This window comes from Ambystoma mexicanum, chromosome 10 (assembly GCF_040938575.1).
Source record: "Ambystoma mexicanum isolate Mex_15411 chromosome 10, UKY_AmexF1_1, whole genome shotgun sequence".
In the NCBI taxonomy this organism is placed as follows: Eukaryota; Metazoa; Chordata; class Amphibia; order Caudata; family Ambystomatidae; genus Ambystoma; species Ambystoma mexicanum.
In genome coordinates, this window is record NC_090932.1 from 590,051,130 (window position 1) to 590,065,839 (window position 14,710).

At 53.5% G+C, this 14,710-nt stretch overlaps 1 protein-coding gene across 7 annotated transcripts in view; it reads right to left on the reverse strand.

Moving 5' to 3' along the window:
* KIF1A (kinesin family member 1A) overlaps window positions 1-14,710 on the reverse strand; it is a 4,129,412-nt gene that overhangs the window by 1,228,625 nt on the left and 2,886,077 nt on the right. For all 7 annotated transcript variants that reach the window (XM_069618139.1, XM_069618143.1, XM_069618141.1 and 4 more), the window contains one exon: window positions 14,411-14,556. In XM_069618139.1, coding sequence (XP_069474240.1) covers window positions 14,411-14,556 — 146 coding nt within the window. The remainder of the gene's footprint in view (window positions 1-14,410; window positions 14,557-14,710) is intronic.

Genomic DNA, 14,710 nt, shown 5'->3' on the forward strand with positions numbered 1-14,710 from the left:
CGCGGGACACTCAGGATCACCACCACCTTCCAAGCGGAAGAGGAAGAGTGCTCGTCCGGCACAGGCTGATGCCCCAGACACGGCTACACAGTCCGGCCCGTCCAGGAAGCCCAGCTTCACGGATGACGAACTGAATGCACTTGTCGAGTATGTGTCCGGACATGACAACGAGATGGTCATTGTTGCAGGATCCAAGACCACACCTGCACAACGCCAGGCACACTGGCAGACCGTTGCGGACATCGTAAGTGCCCTTGGAATTGTGAGGCGCACAGCCAATGATTGCTATAAGCGCTGGAATGACCTAAAGCGCAGGGCAAAGAGTAAGCTGGCCTCAAGTCATGCCGCAACTCTAGTGACTGGAGGTGGGTCTCCAGTAGTAGACATGGAACTCACTCCACATGAGTCAGTCGCTGGGACCTACGTCACGGAGGAACAGATCCAAGGCGTGGGAGATCTGGCTGATTACGAGGCATTGTCCGGTGAGTGCACATGCATGTGTGTGTCATCCATGTGCATGGTGTGTGTGTGAGGGCTTCTGTTTGTGTGCCAGGTGAGAGTGTGTGCGCCTGAGTCGTATGGGTCAGCCATGTGCTTCATGCAATACTTCCTGCGCAGCTGCATTTGGCCATAGCAGTATCCCTTCTGCCAACAGTAGACATCTAGCCCAACTGCACGCCAGTTGCCCTTGAAGTGTCACCCTGCCACAACATATTTGCTTATTTTTCACTGTTCATTCAGTCAGTTTGTTTGCATTCCACCACTTTCACTAGGCATGTCGCTGTCCACTAGTCACATGTCTGACATGGGTATGGTAAAGTGGAGTGACTTTGTTACCTGGATATCATTTGTACACACATGTCCCTGTGCAATTGGACCATTTCAGACTGGCAGCTCCAGGTGAAAAATCTGACCTGTTAGAATTAGAAAAGCAATTACATGCGGGAACTGGACTGAATGAATAGGTGCTGCCCTCCTCTCCATCTTCACTCAATAGCAATGGTACATGCCATCTGTGTGATGGCATGTGTGTTTCACCTGGCAATCACAGGCCAATGTGTGATGCCACTGCCAGGCAGCATGCAGAAAATGTGTTCATCTTCCATCTTGGTGTCATCAGTGTGTGCCATTTGCCTGCACTTCATACGCAGTGAGGGTGCATGCATGGGAGGGTTTTAGTCATGTGGGACATGTGTCAATCAAGTACTGGTTCTCTTGCTTCTCAGCCCTCATTGTGTGCCATGGTGCTAATGCCTGTTTCCATTTCTTTGTTTTCATGTCTTTGCAGGGGAAGACGCACCTGATACTGCTGGGGTTGTGGAGATGGTGCAGACCCAGGAGGGGTCCGAGGGCCGACCAACCACCAGTGAGGGACATGGTGTGGTGGTGGGGGAGAACCCACAAGTGCTGCAGGTCGTGCTCTCAAGGGGTGTCTCTGGCTGCACCTCCCCCGAGCTGTACTCAGGTGTTGATTCGGATGAGACCTACGTGCCGTCGCAGGTGAGTGTTCCAGGGAGGGATTCTGTTCTGTCTCACCCACCTGCACCAGGGTCAGAACCCTCCATGGGGATGTCAGTGTTGGCAGCTACGCCTTCGGTGGTTACGGATGCAGGGTCACACTGCGCGACATCTGATCCTGTTCCTGGGCCAGCAGATCAGAGGGGGAATGCAGTCCTGCAGCCTCAGGCAGTGCCGGCACAGCAAGGCGCAGTTCGCCTTGCCCCAGACAGGTGTGGTGCCCGCCGACGTGGTGGCCGCACGCCACCCGGCAATACCGCATGGGAGCAATCCATTTACGGTATGGCAACCCAACAGGCTGCATCATCCGAGATGATGGCTCAGGCCATGGATAGGGTGGCCACTTCCATTGTCCCCCCAGAAAGGCTGATGGAGCGACTAGAGCAGGCAACCGACTCCATCTGCCAGTCACACAGGGAGGACATGTTGGGGTCCAACAGGGACAGGCGGGCGGCACTGGCGACTCTGCAGGAGGCCATCTCCATTGAGTCCCAGGGCCACAGGGAAGCCCTGAGGCAGGAGCTCCTTCACCTCAGGACGACTCTTGTTGAGCTTGAGGCTTCAACACACCAAAGGACAGAACAGCAGCTGGAGCGTCTCACCCGTACGCTCTCAGCTGAGATGCAGGCAACGAGGGCGGAGGTCCGGGCATCCCGTGAGTTGTTGCATGGGGACCTCCGCACACTCATCCTCCAGAACCAGACCTACCACACCCGCATGCTTGCAGCCATGGAGGAGCAGACTAGGGCCTTCCGTGGGCTGCCTCCCATAGTGCAACCACCTCCGGATGCAGCTGCACAGGGTGATAATAGCGACAGCAGTGATACTCCCACAATAGGGTAGCCGTGTGGGCCATGAGCCCATGGAGCTGTTTTATCTTCCCAGGATCCACGCAGGTGGGTTCTGGTGTGCATCCTGTCCTCGGACCTCCTGGGTGGCCTCCCCAACCCCCCCGGGCCCATCAATGGCCATTTTTGATTGTTTCTTATTTTTATTTTTATTTTGATTTCTTTTATTCCCAATTTTTTTGGGACGATCTGTTGGCTTCCGTGGTTCCTGTGGGCATACGCTGCATTGTGGCTGGGCACATGCAGGCTTGTAATGTATTTGGTTCAGATGCTTGGGTTTCAGTCACACACACCCCTCCTGCTTCCCGTTTCCATGGGCTTGCAAAGGGTGTGCCCAAGTGACAGTGAATTACACAGTGACGTTGGACTCCCATGAGCTGTGTGGCCAGTCTGTAGTCAATACTGTGTATACATTCCTAGTGCATATTGCTGTTGTGTTGTACACTGCATGTTGCATTGATGTGTAACTCTTCTTCTGTGTCTACCTCCCAATTTGCAGGTCCACCTCATGTCCACACAAGGACCTCTAGTCTGGAGATGGGGTCCATGTTGGCAGCAGTGCACCTACAACTCTACATGGCGACAACACTGCACAGTTGGTAGTGGTGGGAGTGCAGGCATTTCCAGGTGGTGAGACTACTAATATGTAACATTTGTGATGTCATGTTAATGGTAGTACGTGCTCAAGTATGTTGTTGGTCCGGCATTGCTGTGAGCATTTCAGGTGTTGCAGGTTTCTAATAGGGACACTGTACATAGTGAGACTGATGTCATGTTGTGGGGATTACTTTGTTTACCTGCAATTAGCATGACATGGCACGGTGTGTCGTGTGGCGGTGCTGGGGTTGGGTTGGCTGACATGGCACTGTCCTCTTGTTGCATTTTGCAAGTGGGTATTCATTTTAGCTGCTTCAATGTGTAACTTCACAAAACTGCATTGGTGGTGTCTGTGTGGGTAGGGATGCACACATTGTGACACTTCCAGGTGAACAATCTCAGGCTGACATGGTATTCCCGGTTCATTCTCCAGACATTCAGGATCAGTGTCAGGTTGAGTCATCATTGATTGTCAGATGGAATGTGCCAGGGCAGTGTGCACTGCACAGGGGTGTGATTTCTATGTGAAGTAATTAGCCACTAGCTGTGTACGGGCTGCCTCCCCCCGTGCCCTTTCCCCTCCCATGCGCAGCGGCTGTGCATGTGGTTGGGGATGTGGGGCCACCACCATGTCCACGGCCAGGCCCCGGCGTGTTGCAACGTTGTGCAGGACACATGCTGCCACTATGATCCTGCACACTACTGGGGGAGCGTATAACAGCTGCCCGCCAGAACGGTCAAGGGAGCGAAAGTGTGACTTTAGCACTCCGAATGTGCGCTCCACTATGCCCCTGGTTGTAATGTGGGCTGAGTTATATCTTACCTGGGGTGGCGTGGTGGGGTTCCGAATTGGCGTCATCATGTGTGGGCTGAGAGGGTAGGCACTGTCCCCTGTGGAGGTGGTGATTGGTATCATTGGTGGGGTTGTGACCTTGCTCAGTATCCAACATGCATGCATGTGCAGTGGCATACATACTCACCAAGCAGCCATGTATCGCCATGCCGCCCAGCTTCTAGGTCCCGGCTTAGGGTGGACATTCGGTAAATGAAGCTGTCGTGGGTGGAGCCGGGATAGTTGGCATATACTGAGGTGATGATTCCCTTGGCATTACATGCTACCTGCACGTTGATGGAATGCCAGTGCTTGCGGTTCCTATAGATGTGCTCAGATGCCCTGGGGGGACGTAGAGCCACATGGGTGCAGTCGATGGCACCTAGCACTTTGGGGAATCGTGCCACAGCGTAAAAATCCAGGGCGGCAGCATGCCTTTCTGCAGGTGTTCTGGGCAGGTATATGTGCCTGCGGACTGATGGGCGTGCAGTGATGATGTTCAAGACCTGGTGTAGGCAGCGTGACTGGGTGGCCTGTGACACCCCACCCACTATGGCACTTGTCCGCTGAAATGATCCAGTGGCTAAGAAGTGCAGTACATTGAGGACCTTCTCCAGGGGGCTGAGTGCTTGGGAGCACAGGGTGGGTGATGTGAGGTCATCCTCCCACTCACTCACCAGGTCCAGTATAATGTGTGGTGGAAACCTGTACCTCCCATACACCTGGTCATCAGGCATCCCGAAAAGGCTGGTTCTGGGTGTGAATATTCTGGCCCTGACTATCCTCCTCCTCCTCCTTTGGTAGCCCACTGCCACTGCTGCTAGGAACGGTATGTTCATCCTGGCGTCTGAGCTTGTTATTGTTAAAGTCCGCAAATTTATGCTTTGCGCGTGTTCTAGGCGAGCGTGTGACCCGCGCACCCCTGGAATCCAGTTCCCAGTCCAATAGCGTGTGGAAATTCACACGCACCACGGGATACAGGTTCGCTGACGTACTTGCGTGTGTAAGTGCCCGCGCACCCATTAAATACACGTACATAGGCCAATCGCGTGTAGGCGCACATTTGTCCAATTACACGCGATGACACTCTGACGTGCAGTATTTCCACGTGTGCCCCGTCATCACGTGCTGAGTGGGGAACACCGTGCGGGTCACGTCACAGACGCGCTTACGCGCTGAGGGACTCTGGTCCAATAGAATCGCGTATGCGTGCTGACGCGCTTACGCGCTAAGGGCCTTTCCTCGGATTTCACGCTGACGTGCAGGATTTTCACGTGCCAAATCACTCCGTATCAAGCTGGCCACGCGAAAACACACGGAAGACCACGCTCCTGCCCAGAAGGCCGAGTTACTGTCCCCCAGTGCCCCGAGCAGCCTCCCACGTGCCATCTGCTGCTGCCTGCCTGCCTGCCTGCTGCCACCGTGCCCTGCCATTTGGTGCCTGCACATCAGCCATCTGCAGGGGTCCAGTTGCTGTGTCCACCCCTGCTGGAACTGAAGACTCCCGACTGGGATTACATCACTCCACAGCCCAGCCCCAGGACCCAGTTGCCCACCCACACCTGCCTCTGGGGTTGCCATGTCGGGCACTTCCACATCTGGCACCAGTGGCAACCCCAGGCCAGAGGGGCAGAGGGGCACCAGCTTCACTGTCACCGAAGTTGGTGTCCTGGTGGAGCATGTCCTGGGGCAGTATGATGCCCTCTTTGGATCGTCCCGCGCCAGCAAGGAAGGACGGCAGAGGATCTGGGCCGACTGTGTGGTTGCCATCAACGCGGAGGGGGTGGCAACCCGTGACGTCCTGAAGATCAAGAAGCGCTGGGAGGACTTGAGGTCCAGGACCCTTGTGAAGGCCCGGCGCCTCGTGGAGGGGGGCCGGGGCCGCATGAGTTCCATCCAGATGAGGGTCCTGGAACGCGTACGCCCAGCGCTCCACGCCCAGATCCTTGAGAGGGAGGCCCGTCTGGAGTTGAGCGGTAAGTGTCCAAGCATTACTGTGTGAGACAGGGCATGTTGCGGTGTGCTGGTTCTATGATACTTGCCTGTATGTGTGCCATAGGCCATGTATGCATGTATGTGTGCAGGGACATCATGGTAATGCATGTGCAACCAGTGATGTGTGATCCACATGGTTGTTGCATGTGTTGAAATGCCGCATGGGGAGCCCTATGCAGATTTTGAACATGAGAGCATGCCAGTCTCTGTACCTGGACATGGGCGGGGGTGAGGGATGGGTGCTGATGCCAGGTACATATATGGTAGCCATGTCTGTGTGCCTGACCTGCGTGTCTGTGACTTGTGCATGCCATGGATGCATGACACATGTGTGTGACAATGCACAGATTCAGTGAAGCAGCCAAATTACCCTTGTATCCGCTGTGTTTGGTGTGTTTGGGGCCAGATGGATGTGACTGAGGTGAAGTGTGTGCATGTGTTAGGCATGAGCCATGATGCATGTGAGTTACATATCATTGAATGTTTCAAGAGTCCATTGGACATGCATGGAAATGTCCATGGCATGCACCATGCCTGTTACTGTGTGTGTTTTGCCTGGACTGACCCATGTGTTGTGGAGGGACATGATGGAAGTGTACTTTGACAGTGGTGCTCATCTGCTATTGCTTCCTGTCTAGGGGACCATTGTACAGTGCCCTGATGCTTGTGTTCTTTGTCTCCCTCTACGCAGCGGCTAGTGAAGAAGAGGGCGGAGACGGCGCTGTGGAGCAAGGCGGCGGGGATGCCCCCACGGCTGCAGCGGAAGGGGTGGGTGAGCCCCCACAGGGGCCTGCTACGGTGGGAGACGGTGAGGAGCCATCCAGGTTGGTGGTTTGCACAGAGGAGGAGGAGGCCGCCAGTGGGGCACACATGGGGCCTGGTGGGGGCATCCCTGCTGGTGCAAGTGGTGCAGTCCAGGGCCAGGGGCAGGAGGCAGCACAGGTCACCGTGGAGGGGCCTGTGCATGTCGCTGTCCCTGACCCTGTGAGTGCACCACCATGCACCAGCAGGGATGCCCCATCCCAGGCCTGTCCGCAGGTAGAGGGGATGTCCATGTCACCTGACTCCCCTCCACCTGCGGACGTGGGAACCCCTGGCCGTGCGGAGAAGGTCCTGATTGGGGTCGCGATGCGCACGGCTGTGATTCGTGATGCCGTGCGTGCTTCCCGGGAGGAGCACGCACGTCATCACGAAGTGCACCGTGCCGACGTGGCCCAATTGGGATCGGCCATGTTCGGGGGTTTCCTGCATGTGTTGGCCAATGTGGCGGCCCTCTCCTCCTCTGTGAAGGCTATCCACCAGTCGTTCCCCTTGCCGTCTTCCAGCCCAGATGCCACCAGGGCCCCCTGTGGACCTGCCCCGACCAATGCAGCCAGCTCGGTGGTGATCCCATCCCTGCCACAGTTGGGAGTCGGAGGTCCAGCAGGGGTGGACAACACAGCAACTGGACCCCAGCAGATGGAAGATGTGACAGCATCATCAGGCAGGGCACGTGCACGACGGCGTCGCTGGTTTCCATCAGCCTGGATGCCGTCGTGCTGGCAGAGGCAGTGGCGTCGGAGGCAGCAGCGGGCTCGACGTGGGAGGCATCATGGCTCGGGGCCATCAAGATCAGAGGGGCAGGCATCGGCCGGAGGGCAGGGCAACCCTGGGATGGTGGTGTCTTCCGTGTGGGAGCAGTTGGTCCAGCGGATAGGTGCGGAGCGGCAGCGGGCGGAAGAGGAGCGGCTCGCCATGGTCAGGGCGGAGTTCTCCATGCGTCGGGCGTTGAGGCGGGCTGAGTGCCTCGAGGAAGCTCGCAGGGAGTTTGAGCTGAACATGGGGTTATCCCTGCGAGACCTCGGGGCCAGGACAGAGTCCCGCCTCCAGGACATCGACATGGAGTTCGATGATGCCCTGGCCAGCAACATCAACAAGTGAGCCGCAGGACTTGCCCGCTGCCTTTGTATATAGTTATATAGTTAGTTAGTGTTAGGTTTCCTTTATTTGTTTTTATTATTTTGGACCGCTCGGACAATGGCCACTTTTTTGTATATATTTTTTTCATTAGGTAGTAGTAGGTTTCCTTTATGGTGTTGGGCTCATGGACCCTGGTACATTCCTGTATTTAGTTTGTTTTTTGAAGGAAAATTTTCTTTTTTTCATTATTGTGTTCACCATGTGGAAATGGTTTTTCATTCTTTTGCTTCTACTTGATATTGCTTTGGTCAACATTTGTTTTTTTATTCCTTTTTCGTTTTTTGATTTTTACTTTTGTTCTCCAACATGGACCATTTATTTTGTTATCCACATAGTTGTATGTTTGATTTGTTTACTTATTTTTAATCTTTAATACATTTTTTATTTTTACTTCCACTTGTCTTATTTTGTCTTTGGTTTCATACATGTCATTATATGGGTTTTGACATTCACTTGCAGCCATTGTGTATGTGACGGACATGTGTTCATTTACATACTTGCCATTGGGGTTGTGTCATGTAATTGCATTCACTATGTGGGTGGATGCAATCCTTGCCTGGGTGTTTGTGCTGGGTATGCTGCCCATTACTGCCATGATTGTGTATCGTCAGGACCTGGGGGCAGGGGGACATGGGTGGGGGCCTGGTGGAGGGTGACCCTGCACTGCTGGGGTGTGGGGGTGATGGGTGACATGAGTGGGGGCCTGGTGGAGGCTGCCCCTGCACTGCTGGGGTGTGGGGGTGGTGGGAGACATGAGTGGGGGCCTCGTGGAGGGTGCCCCTGGTGGCTGGGGTGTGGGGGTGGTGGGAGACATGAGTTGGACATGGGTGGGGGCCTGCTGGCAGGTGCCCCACAGTGCTGTGGGGTGGGGGTGGTGGGAGACATGAGTGGGGGCCTGGTGGAGGCTGCCCCTGCACTGCTGGGGTGTGGGGGTGGTGGGAGACATGAGTGGGGGCCTGGTGGAGGGTGACCCTGCACTGCTGGGGTGTGGGGGTGGTGGGAGACATGAGTGGGGGCCTGGTGGACGGTGCCCCTGCACTGCTGGGGTGTGGGGGTGGTGGGAGACATGAGTGGGGGCCTGGTGGAGGGTGCCCCTGGTGGCTGGGGTGTGGGGGTGGTGGGAGACATGAGTTGGACATGGGTGGGGGCCTGCTGGCAGGTGCCCCACAGTGCTCGGGGGTGGGGGTGGTGGGTGACATGAGTGGGGGCCTGGTGGAGGCTGCCCCTGCACTGCTGGGGTGTGGGGGTGGTGGGAGACATGAGTGGGGGCCTGGTGGAGGGTGCCCCTGGTGGCTGGGGTGTGGGGGTGGTGGGAGACATGAGTGGGGGCCTGGTGGAGGGTGCCCCTGGTGGCTGGGGGGTGGGGGTGGTGGGAGACATGAGTGGGGGCCTGGTGGAGGGTGCCCCTGGTGGCTGGGGGGTGGGGGTGGTGGAGACATGAGTGGGGGCCTGGTGGAGGGTGCCCCTGGTGGCTGGGGGGTGGGGGTGGTGGGAAACATGAGTGGGGGCCTGGTGGAGGGTGCCCCTGGTGGCTGGGGGGTGGGGGTGGTGGGAGACATGAGTTGGACATGGGTGGGGGCCTGCTGGCAGGTGCCCCACAGTGCTGGGGGGTGGGGGTGGTGGGTGACATGAGTGGGGGCCTGGTGGAGGCTGCCCCTGCACTGCTGGGGTGTGGGGGTGGTGGGAGACATGAGTGGGGGCCTGGTGGAGGGTGACCCTGCACTGCTGGGGTGTGGGGGTGGTGGGAGACATGAGTGGGGGCCTGGTGGAGGGTGCCCCTGGTGGCTGGGGGGTGGGGGTGGTGGGTGACATGAGTGGGGGCCTGGTGGAGGGTGCCCCTGGTGGCTGGGGTGTGGGGGTGGTGGGAGACATGAGTTGGACATGGGTGGGGGCCTGCTGGCAGGTGCCCCACAGTGCTGGGGGGTGGGGGTGCAAGGGGACATGAGTTGGTGTTCATTAGTTCAAGGAGACATGTGCCTTTGCTGGGGGGCATGCCCATGTTGGGTGGGCTGCCTGCGGGACATGACCAGGGATGCAGGGTAGTCCCCTGTGGTGTGGGCTGCCTGCAGGGGCCGTGGAGGGTGTACAGGGTACACCTGGGAGGACCCACACTGTCAAATCACATGTGGAACTTCCCGCGCACCCCTGAAATACACGCACCCAGGCTATTCGCGTGTGGAACTCCCCGCGCACCCCTGACATACACGCGCACCCAGGCTATTCGTGTGTGGAACTTCCCGCGCACCCCTGTAATACACGCGCCCAGGCTATTCGCGTGTGGAACTTCCCGCGCACCCCTGAAATACACGCACCCAGGCTATTCGCGTGTGGAACTCCCCGCGCACCCCTGAAATACACGCGCACCCAGGCTATTCGCGTGTGGAACTTCCCGCGCACCCCTGATATACACGCACCCAGGCTATTCGCGTGTGGAACTCCCCGCGCACACCTGACATACACGCGCACCCAGGCTATTCGCGTGTGGAACTTCCCGCGCACCCCTGTAATACACGCTCCCAGGCTATTCGCGTGTGGAACTTCCCGCGCACCCCTGAAATACACGCACCCAGGCTATTCGCGTGTGGAACTCCCCGCGCACCCCTGAAATACACGCGCACCCAGGCTATTCGCGTGTGGAACTTCCCGCGCACCCCTGAAATACACGCGCCCAGGCTATTCGCGTGTGGAACTTCCCGCGCACCCCTGAAATACACGCACCCAGGCTATTCGCGTGTGGAACTCCCCGCGCACCCCTGAAATACACGCGCACCCAGGCTATTCGCGTGTGGAACTTCCCGCGCACCCCTGTAATACACGCGCCCAGGCTATTCGCGTGTGGAACTTCCCGCGCACCCCTGAAATACACGCGCCCAGGCTATTCGCGTGTGGAACTTCCCACGCACCCCTCAAATACACGCGCCCAGGCTATTCGCGTGTGGAACTTCCCGCGCACCCCTGGAATACACGTTGCCCGCTCCCCCAGGCCCGATCGCGTGAGGAACTTCACGCGAACCCCTGTAATACACGTAGCCCGCTACCCCAGGCCCGATCGCGTGTGAAACTTCACGCGAACCCCTGAAATACACGTAGCACGCTCACCCAGGCCCGATCGCGTGAAAAACTTCACGCGAACCCCTGAAATACACGTAGCCCGCTCCCCCAGGCCCAAGTTATTCACGCGAACCCCTGTGATGCACGTACCCTGCTGAAATCGCGTGTTAGACTTCCCGCGCACCCCGGTATACACGCACACGTATTTTTTGTCAGCGGGTGTCCGTGTTTGTGGGTACCCCTTTGCACGTCATTTTTCCTGGAGGGCCACAGTATGGGACATTCATCATGGCAGTATATAGGTGCTATTTGTTGGCGCACCTTTTGGCGCACATTTCTTACAGCCGCAGAGACGCTACCGCCTGCTTTCTTGTGGCGGTCGTGTTTGTGCCTGTGCGCTGGTTTGAGCGTGCGCTTTTTTCCCCTATTCTATTCCATGAATATGTGTTGTAGGCGAGCGTGTGGGCGTTCCGCGCACTTGTGCCCTGTACTTCCCCCGTGACGCCCACGTTTTGGCAAGTTGTTCCCCATTCCGAGTGTTACGCCCGTGTTCCGCCTACTTTTGTTGCGTGCGCCGCGCTATGTGCGAATTTCGCTGTGGCCTGTGCGATTTTCGCTGTGACCTGGCGCACGCTGTTAGATGGCCTGTGCGCCAACGTGCGCCGCGCACTTTTTTATCGCACATACGCTGGTTTTCTCGCGCTCGGCCTTCCATGAATCGACGTGCGCTGCTTTTCGTGCGATTTTCGCAATTGCACTGCGATTTTCGCTATTCCACTGCGATTCGCACGTTTTTGCCCACTTGCGCCGCGCTAATTATTCCATGAATCGGCCTGTGAATGTGTGCAATGCCAGAACATAGGATAGCTAACACACCTTCTTATGGTTGGCATAACATGAATTTCTGAATGAGTCTAAATTGTGGACCTGCTGTATGCATGAAAGTTGTTCTGCGGTCAGAGGCTAATATTTGTATTGGCCTGTTATTTTATCTGCCACCATGAGGGAAACACTATCCAGGGTAAGTGTTTAACCAATGAGAATGGTCTGGGATTTATTTTTTTAAATGTTGTTCAGGTGACTGTATGGGTGGGCCAATTATTTTAGAATTAGGTGACTGTGACAGTATTTGGATGTGATGTGTCATCTATATTTACACATTTTATGAGTGTTATGTGATTGAGTAGAGACTGAAACTTCTGTGCATGTGTGGGTGTCTTGTTACTATAAATAACTGCATGATGTTTTCAGAATTTGATTCTGGATTGATTGAGTTGTTAGTGATGCATTAGATTTTATTCCATGATTTGATGTGTATTTTGATATGTTCCGTATGTTATGATGATAAATGTATGTTGATATAAGAATACTAGATCTATGTTGTTAATTTTTTATGGTACATGTTTGCATTTTCTGTGGTTTAATGTACCTATGGTTCAATGTGCACCATGTGCTAGTGTGGAATTGTATGTACATAAGGCACCTCCACAAATATTGTTTGTTTTGTGTTTGATTCATTTGTTGTCTTTTATTTGTGTATTTGTTAGTAGCATATGATTTTTGATCATTGGTTGTCTGTTTCCTTATGTCGAAAAGGAATTTTTGGCAATCTGTCATTGTGTCAGAGTATGTGATTTGTGATTGGTGGGTACATTGGTGGCATATGTTTAATCACTCTGAGGTTTTTTTGGTGCACCATTTTACCAGTGTGCTGTATGGGGATGTTTTGGTGGCATTTGGATGTTTGACATTTCTGTGTTGTGCACCAGTCCAAGGTAAGGGCTAGGTATATTTTCTCGAAAATCAAAGTGGTCAATTTCGAGAAATGCATCAATAAACCATGCTTTGTGTGTGTCTAGGAAAAGCAAATCAAAGAAAACACATTTGTTCAGCGTTTCCACATGGAAACGTTCCCCAAATTCAGAATGGGCGAGCAGATCTGATGGTTGCCTGCCAAATTTTAACTTTCTTGGATGACGTCAAAAGTTACAGTGAACATTTTGTTTTCGTTTTTCCTTTTAAAGTGTCATGCAACCTTAACTATGGAGTTACGAGTTACGACCGGAAATTATGATACAGCTATACATAACTCAGAAAATTGTGAACATTTTTATCCTCACACCGCTACCCATCCCAACTCTCTCATGTCAATTCTTTGTAGTGCATCCTGTGTGAAAATATCCCTTGATTAACAGGAAGAAAGCAGCAGAGTATATGTCAAACAACAGGGCATCATGGACATGCAAATGTGACATGGCTGATTTCTGAAGGATGCAAGATAGGTGCAGGTCTGCGAAACTAAAACAAAATAAGGTTGCCCTTTCCAAACAGCTTGGCAAACTAATTGACATTATGAATCGGAAGGAATGGGAATTCTCTTCAATGGCAAAATGACCATAACATTTCCCGTGCAAATCCATTAGGAATGACTGCGTTATAATCTACATTTACATTGGCATCTTTACGAAAACAAAATTAACATCTATATCATGGGTCTGCAACCCTTGACATTTTAGATGTTTTGGACTACAACTCACTTGATCCCCCCACCAATGACTATCAAGGCTAGGCCTGATGGGAGTTGTAGTCTAATTCATTTAGAGAGCCGGAGGTTGCAGACCTGTGATCTATGTTTAGACAGTCAGACGATTGGTTCTGCCAATGCTTGTTTCAATAGATAGCTGCCTCATCAATCAACATGTGTCCTTCCCACAATGTGGGAGTTTTACCTTTTAAAACTGGCCTTCCCATAAGCATTCTCATTTGGCATGTCTTAGCAAACAAACTATATTTGCAATGTGTTACAGCAGCCCAAGAACCAAACAATATAACATAATGCACAATATTAGTGGATGATTTATACAGCAAGCCACACACAACCATAAAAGACTAACACTTGCAGACCTTGAATCAAAGACGCAATCAGTCCGCATCTTAAGGTTTGATTGGGTAAACCGGACTCTGTCCAATCTTGAGGCTTGATAAGCTAGGTGATGTCAATGTCAAACGCGTCCAATACCTGGGAAGCCAAGTGACTTTTCTTACTAGGGTTTCTGATATCATTCATATTTGTAGTTGGTGAAATGCCCAGCATCACCAGGCACATTTACAAGAAATATATGCAGCTTCCAAAACTCCTGATATTATAATTACGGTCATGTGAGTGGGAATACCTCCCCAGCACAGAGACAGCGGCAGCTTTTTCAGCCACTTCACTGAACCAAGAAGCCTTTTAATCTTGTTCTGGAACCAATTTACAGAATTCAATACCTGAAATGGAGATCAATAGGCAAAGTATCCTTTGACACTCATGGCCAAGCACATACTACCCAATTCTGCCAATGCCACAGGCTCCAAGTCATTCAAACTCCTAGTATCTTAAACACACAGGTTAGAAGAATGGCTCTAGAGATTGCAGGATTTAGTTGCCATTCCTTGGAATGTTTGAGCATGGATTTGTGAATGTATGGTTTACAGCAGGAATTCAAGCTTCACAATTTAAGGAGAACCACTGTTCCAGGCTTCGTGCTGTCCTAATTGTATATGGTCTTACCCTTGGAGAGGGCACTTTGGACTATAATGTGTTGTTATTTTAGGCAGTGTGTTTTACCTCCTGGAGAAGACTCAGCTTCTCAAGTTCCCACTGATGATCGAGGATGAGACTGTCACTGCGCGGTCTCCAGCCTGCAAGATTCTCCTCTCCCCTCACGTATGCTACCGATGTGTCTAGCACGCGACGTCGTCTCCTCTGCATACCTACAGGAAAAAGCGCAATTGTCAGAATGGTTCTGTAATGCTACTAAGCTCTGAGTACTGGAAAAGCAAGGGCAAATGAAGTCAGATGGGCAGTAGCAGTACTATGTATATGGTTCCAGGGCTGTAATAGCAGGGTTGCTGTACATCTGCACGA